Here is an 8,198-nt window from a genome sequence, read left to right as displayed (position 1 = left end):
CTGTTTCTTACACAGGTGTGTCTCCTGTCTTTAATTATGAAGTTAGAATATGATTTATAACGTTGAATGTGATTGTATCACTGTGCACTTATGGATGTCAGATTACAGGCCTGAATCTCACCTCCTCAAAGAAGCATCACCTTTCAACCCCAATGCTCTTCTCTTTTTAGAAAGAATTAGATTAAAACTTGATATTGAATTCCATGACAGCTAGCCTTTTGCTACATACATACATTTTCATGCATTCTGTATGAGCTCTACTGAACTCTAATCTAGTGGGGAGGTCTATCATCTAACATCCAAACTCTAATACCGGTGGTCATCATCTAACATCAGAACTCTAATACCTGTGGTCCGTATCATCTAACATCGGAGCTCTGATACCTGTGGTCCTCATCATCTAACATCAGAACTCTAATACCTGTGGTCCTCATCATCTAACATCAGAACTCTAATACCTGTGGTCCATCATCATCTAACATCGGAGCTCTGATACCTGTGGTCCATCATCATTTAACATCGGAGCTCTGATACCTGTGGACCATCATCATCTAACATCGGAGCTCTGATACCTTTGGTCCGTATCATCTAACATCAGTACAATAAATGAGGTCATTCTTGGTCATGATATAACATCATAATACTGGAGGAGCTCAACGGCTGCGTTCTCATGCTCATGTTCTGATGCTCATGTTCCGATGTTCATGTTCTCATACTCGCGTCGCCAAACTCCAGATAGTTGCGGCTCACATGGTGTCAGATCTGAGGATCATGTGAGGCGGCTCAATCACCACATTCAGCCAATTAAACTAACAACATCCCTGCCGCTCATTAGAGTGACACAACCCTCGTCCTGCTCCCCACGACAACCCTTAAATCACGACCTGCCTTCAGAACGCGGATCTCCGTAGAAACATGGGCTCCACATGAGCCGTCCCGGTCGCTCCGAGCCGCAGTGGGCTGCAGCCCCTCTTGGAGGACCACCGCGTCGGGCTGGGGTTCATCTCCGCGAGTCCTCCCGTTATTATCCCCGACGTCTCCTCCGTTCTCCGGTTCTTTCGGGCTGCTGGTCGGCAGCACCGCTGGAATGTCCTCGTCCTCCATCATGGTCTCATCTGTTATCATCTACCGGTCAGAGCGACAACACAGGAGACGCGACACGCGACTGGTGGATTCCCATGCACGCGGACGCGCGGCTGTAGGTGTCATTGCCCGGCGGCAGCGACGCCATCACGAGCCTGGAGATCTGAGGAGACGCCGACTTAAGACCTCATCAATATTCATGGAGGCGGGGCCACAAACCTGGAGATCAAAGGATACGCCAACGAGATCTCATCAATATTCATGAGGGGGCGGAGCCATGCTGGCGACTCAGCCACGGCGTGGAAATACAGAGGCGCCGCACACGCACGCACGCTGTCTGTTTGGGTAAACCCACTAATATATAGATTTAGATAGTAAATATATGCATAAATATATACTTGCTGTATACATACATTAATATATACATGTATATAGACAGATAAATATAGATATACTGCTTTTTCATTCCTTTTACTACTTATGTAATTCATTGTATCATGTAATGTAATGTTTGCCTTGTGGGCCCCTAGCCTGCATTAAAGTTGAAATATATATGCATTAAAAAATATACAAATAAAGCAATACATATAGATGTACACATATAGATGCATATACTGCTATATACATACCTATACATGCACATATCTATATATATATATTAGCAAGTAAGAAAATGTACTCATATCTATAATGTGGGACTATTTGAATTTGCAGAAGTCTCCGTTGATAGAAAACATCTTCTTAGAGAAAAAAAAATCACCATAATGCGCTGCATTTATTTGACATTTTTATTATCTTGATCATATTCTCCAACCCAAAGACAATTATACACAGCAAAAGTTGAAAATAACCCATTTAATAGTATACAGCCTTTCATCTTTAATCACCAACACAGTTCATGTTTTCATTCTGACATTCACTCACAGCTTGAAGACACTAACTGATACCATTCCCAACGTCAAACTGGAATGGAAAGTTCAATTTAACGGCCACCTTACCATCAAATGAAGAAAACATCATCATTTTGGGGTTACGCACAGATTGAAAATCAGACATAGCTGCAATTTATGCTTTTTGTGAATTTAACAGGTTAAGAACAGTGACAAGATTCTGCTCATTCACCAAATTCACCTCCATTAACAAAACCCAAAGTGACATTCTTTCATTGCTTGACCCTTCTTCATCTTGAGGAACCCAAACGTGTTAAAATCAAAGAAATTAAAGTGATTTAATCAGTAGTTTGTATGCATTTCAGGGGGGAAAAAAGTATGTATTATAAATTATATTATTTACAAGTAGGCTCTCACATGCAGATCAGAAATCAGTCCAAATTTGCAGCCAAATGTTTTTACGACCAAGTTCAAAGAAAACCACACACACGCCCACACACGCGCCCACACACACACACACACACACACACACACACACACACACACACACACACACACGTTCTCCTTCTCTTGAAGTTACATGTCCACTTTTTTTTTATTGAATTGCACATTCAAAAAGTATGGAGCACTGTGTTGATGAACATGTACATGAACGTTCATTTTGACATACTAGTGAAAATCCGGGCAGTACAAACGAAAAACTAACAGTTTTTCCCCACCCTGAAAGCTCTCTTATAAACAGCGCCCCCTTGTGGATACTAGCAGTTGCATGCATGTTCACCTTAGAAGTTTAAGGTTTAACAGCAGTGACATAACTTCAATAAAAAAAAATCTTTACAAATCGTCGACTGACTGTCAACATTAAGATGAAGTCACTATATCTTGCAATCTCAACAGTATCGATAAGTCCAAATTAAGAAGAATGCCAAACTCAGGCCACATGCATATGGCCAATAGAAGCATCTGTAATGTAAGGAAAATAGTGAATAGAAACAAAGTCTCTGTCGAGTTGTTATTGAATGTTAAACAATTCATCTTTTTCGATTGACAGCTTTGAACCATAACTTGCGAACTGTAAAAATGCTTCCAAATGTAGCTGAAAATGTAATAAAAAAATTAAAATATGAATGAAACAACCAGAAAAGGGGGGGGGGGGGCACAGATAGGCAGCATCACCGGGGGCCAATCAGAATAATTTGTTAATAAAAACTATGTAGTACAGGAGTAGGTCAACCATTTATTAAGTAATTTGTAGGTCAGATAGCATTAATTAGAATCAATAATTCCAGAGTGCAAGCGATTAAATGCACACAACGCATAAGGCCAGAGGACAGTTCCGACCGGGCGGACCCAAGCCGTGTCCTGGTCAAAGGAACGACTCTGAGGGTCGATGTGCTTCTTCTGTAAGGAGCCGGGCTCAGCTTTCTCAGTAGTACAGTACACAGCATCACTCAAGACTAGATCACCTCAGACGCACCCCAACCTTCATTAACAAGCAAACACTCGCCCCTCAAACTGAGCAAAGGAAGTAAAAAGATGACCAACCAATCAAATGTGAGCATAGCAAATGCCGCTCTTTTGCATCTTCGAGATATTTTGACTTTTTTTTTCTTTTTTTTAACGTATGTATAGAATTATAGTCCCTAGCTAATCTTTGTAAATTTTCACATGGGATTAATTTCATTTGATTAGCTTTTTGTTGTGTTTTACAATTATATACAATGTACAGGCAGCAGATCTTTTCTTTGACATAAATGGTGATGATACACAGAGCTTTGAGGCCATATGTTTGACTCTCTACCCAACGAATATACAACGTGAAGAACTGGAAGCTTTAGAAAATGGTTGATCTAAAAAAAGGATGAAAGATAGAAGAAGAGACAATTGTAAAAGCCCTCAATATGTACAGAAAGAAAAGCCAATACAGCATTTATCAACAAAGAAAAAGTCCAACTGAATCTAATAATCTTCTCATATACACATATGGTAGCTCAAAAATATTTCCAAAGCTAAATAGTTTCTCTGATTTGGTCATAAAAGTTAGATAGTGAAGCATAGTGAATATAAGTTTACAGGCTGATTCAACCTCTGACCCCCAAGAGACTCCCGTGTAGACCCCCAGCCCCCCCCCCCACGCGGCGCATTTAGCTTGGCCGAACGAGACGAATGAAACAAAGTGAGGTATTAAGGTTAAGGTTTTAACAACATGGTCGGAACCGTTCAGAACTGAAGTGGACCAAATAATAACGAAAGAGACAGAACCAAGCCAGCTCCAACTCAGAGTGATACCAGCATCTCAGAGTGATACCATCACTCAAGAGTGATACCAGCACCAACTCACAGAGTGATACCAGCATCACTAAGAGTGATACCAGCACCTCTCAGTGATACCAGCACCACCTCTCAGTGATACCAGCACCACCTCACAGAGTGATACCAGCTCCTTACAGAGTGACATCAGCTCCTCACAGAGTGATTTACGCTCCAAGACCTAGATCTCTTCCAAATTAAAACTAAACAGTGATTCTAAGTTGTGGACTTCTGGTTGCGTTTAATTTCTGTTAAGTTATTACACTTGAACATACAAATCTTAATTTTTTTACTCAACAGATAACTTGCACTAGCCAATATTTGACATTTACACTCTTAACTTTATTTTTATGACATCGCTATGCCGGCAAATCTTTAAAACTTCAAAGATGTTATCTGAGCTTTTTGTTAATATATATAAAGGGTGAGTGACCGTGTTATTGTGATTATACTACCAGACTCAGGAAAGTCATCATGACATCAGGTTCATTAAGACAAACAAATAGTCTAGGTGAAGTGAATTATTAAATCAATTTGGCCCAAGTTCCCTAATTTATTATCACCCGGACAGAAAACCCCAAATAGAGAGCAGAAGAGAGGCTTTGAGCATCAGAACAGCTTCATAGTTATCGAGCCATGTCAGAAAGGCACATCACTTTGATATCAGGCATAAATATTGTCGAAAGAACTGCAGAAATAACCATACTATTATAAACATAGTGCCAGAAGATGACGCCTCACTTAAGAGACGAAATGAAGGAAAGGAAGATGAAAGAAAAAGCTTTCAGTGCATTTAACTACATTCATAACAGACTTCATTGACATGCACTTGCGAGATGGGCAAGTTCTGCAAAGTAGAATAAAACTGAATCCGGCAAAACACCGAAAGATATTCTGTGCGGATTCTCTTTGCTCGTTAAAAGCGTTCAGTTGCAAAATTAGCAAATCATTATACCGATGTCCAAGAGCTAAAGCAATTTACCGGTCTATAAATGAAACTTATCATGTATCAATGACAAAGAGGTTTACCCACTCCGCCAAAATGTATAAACCGAGCGAGCTGAGAAACTACATGTTGAATCAAGTGAACACAAAACGATAGATTTCACCAAAACAAAGGACTTTTGCTGGGCCCCGAGAGCCTTGGATGTGCCCAACCGCAACCCGCTGAGCCCCCACCAGAGACAGGACCCCTCAACGGACCAGGGCTACCCAGCTGAACACCCCTCAAAACATGCTTGGAAGCCAAGTGATCATTAAAAGAGAACATGTTTAAGGACTACAATACACCTTCAAAACCCTTCCAGTTGACGTGGCTCACGAACCGTGCCCCAAGATGACCATGATGAATCAAACCAATCGTTCAGATGGCTGCTGGGGCAAAGTGCTGAAATGCAGATAACATTTGTGTTGGGGGGCATTGCTTTACCTTCACAAAGTATGAGCTTCATGTGAGTGATGTTTTAAGTTCATTAAAACACAACATTTTTTTTAAATACCTAAATAATTTCTTTTCTTAAATAAAAAAAAAAAAAACGATTACACAAATAGGCCGCAACACGATGCTCTACAGCGACTGGAGAAGGATGGGCCGTACCATAGTGAACACAAGGGGGGGGTGTGTGTGTGTGCGTGTGCGTGTGTGTGGCGGGGTTAGTTGATATGTACTCTGTGGGAGCTGTTAATAGTCAATAGGGGGTCTCCACGCCGTGTTCCTGTTCCGGTTCCCATACGACTCGGGCAGAGGCCTGCAGTGATGTCACAGGGGGGTCCGTTGAAAGAAAAGAAGGGGTTCAGGGAGGAATCATGTCAGAGTCCCTCAGCAGGAGGGCTTACGGAGGGGGGGGGGGGTCCGGTCACTGCCAGGACTGGGGGGGGAAGTTGTTGACCTCGGCCAGGTCCTGCACCGCCGAGCCCTTGTGGGAGTACGTCAGCTTGATCCGCATGCGGAGCTGTTGCTGAAAGGGGGAGGGGGGGTTAGCTTCATGAGGACCACCACAGACACATCAGGGGGGGGAGGGGGGGGGTTAGCTTCATGAGGACCACCACAGACACATCAGGGGGGGGAGGGGGGGGTTAGCTTCATGAGGACCACCACAGACACATCAGGGGGGGAGGGGGAGATTAGCTTCATGAGGACCACCACAGACACATCAGGGGGGAGGGGGGGGATTAGCTTCATGAGGACCACCACAGACACATCAGGGGGGAGGGGGGGGATTAGCTTCATGAGGACCACCACAGACACATCAGGGGGGGGGGGGGGGGGGGTTAGCTTCATGAGGACCACCACAGACACATCAGGGGGGGGGGGGGGGGGGGGGTTAGCTTCATGAGGACCACCACAGACACATCAGGGGGGGGAGGGGGGGGGGGGGTTAGCTTCATGAGGACCACCACAGACACATCAGGGGGGGGGGGGGGATTAGCTTCATGAGGACCACCACAGACACATCAGGGGGGGGAGGGGGATTAGCTTCATGAGGACCACCACAGACACATCGGGGGGGGGGGGGGGCGGGGGATTAGCTTCATGAGGACCACCACAGACACATCGGGGGGGGGGAGGGGGATTAGCTTCATGAGGACCACCACAGACACATCAGGGGGGGGGGGGGGATTAGCTTCATGAGGACCACCACAGACACATCAGGGGGGGGGGGGGGGGGGGGGGATTAGCTTCATGAGGACCACCACAGACACATCAGGGGGGGGGGGGGGGGTTAGCTTCATGAGGACCACCACAGACACATCGGGGGAGGGGGGGGTTAGCTTCATGAGGACCACCACAGACACATCAGGGGGGGGGGGGGGGGGTTAGCTTCGTGAGGACCACCACAGACACATCAGGGGGGGGGGGGGGGGGATTAGCATCATGAGGACCACCACAGACACATCAGGGGGGGGGGGGTTAGCTTCATGAGGACCACCAAAGACACATCGGGGGAGGGGGGGGGTTAGCTTCATGAGGACCACCACAGACACATCAGGGGGGGAGGGGGATTAGCTTCATGAGGACCACCACAGACACATCAGGGGGGGGGGGGGGGGGGGATTAGCTTCATGAAGACCACCACAGACACATCAGGGGGGGGGGGGGATTAGCTTCATGCGGACCACCACAGACACATCAGGGGGGGGGGGGGGGGGATTAGCTTCATGAGGACCACCACAGACACATCAGGGGGGGAGGGGGGGGGTTAGCTTCATGAGGACCACCACAGACACATCAGGGGGGGGAGGGGGATTAGCTTCATGAGGACCACCACAGACACATCAGGGGGGGGGGGGGGGGATTAGCTTCATGAGGACAACCACAGACACATCAGAGGGGGGGGGGGGGTTAGCTTCATGAGGACCACCACAGACACATCAGGGGGGGGGGGGGGGGATTAGCTTCATGAGGACCACCACAGACACATCAGGGGGGGGGGGGGGGGTTAGCTTCATGAGGACCACCACAGACACATCAGGGGGGGGGGGGGGGGGTTAGCTTCATGAGGACCACCACAGACACATCAGGGGGGGGGGGATTAGCTTCATGAGGACCACCACAGACACATCAGGGGGGGGAGGGGTTAGCTTCATGAGGACCACCACAGACACATCAGGGGGGGGGGGGGGGGGGTTCGCTTCATGAGGACCACCACAGACACATCGGGGGGGGGGGGGGGGGGGGGGGATTAGCTTCATGAGGACCACCACAGACACATCAGGGGGGGGGGGGATTAGCTTCATGAGGACCACCACAGACACATCAGGGGGGAGGGGGGGGTTAGCTTCATGAGGACCACCACAGACACATCAGGGGGGGGAGGGGGGGGGGTTAGCTTCATGAGGACCACCACAGACACATCAGGGGGGGGGGGGGGGATTAGCTTCATGAGGACCACCACAGACACATCGGGGGGGGGG

At 46.9% G+C, this 8,198-nt stretch overlaps 1 protein-coding gene across 3 annotated transcripts in view; it reads right to left on the bottom strand.

The window, feature by feature from the left end:
* Nucleotides 1–1,857: 1,857 nt before the first annotated feature.
* Nucleotides 1,858–8,198, bottom strand: part of ap1g1 (adaptor related protein complex 1 subunit gamma 1) — a 26,611-nt gene continuing 20,270 nt past the window's right edge. For 2 of the 3 annotated variants that reach the window (XM_030376230.1, XM_030376232.1), the window contains one exon: nt 1,858–6,241. In XM_030376230.1, coding sequence (XP_030232090.1) covers nt 6,140–6,241 — 102 coding nt within the window. In that variant the 3' untranslated portion in view covers nt 1,858–6,139. The remainder of the gene's footprint in view (nt 6,242–8,198) is intronic. The other variant, XM_030376231.1, reaches the window with a different exon arrangement.

This window comes from Gadus morhua, chromosome 14, assembly GCF_902167405.1.
Source record: "Gadus morhua chromosome 14, gadMor3.0, whole genome shotgun sequence".
Lineage (NCBI taxonomy): Eukaryota > Metazoa > Chordata > Actinopteri > Gadiformes > Gadidae > Gadus > Gadus morhua.
Note: the sequence above shows the minus strand (reverse complement) of the source record. Positions and strands in the feature narration are given on the sequence as shown.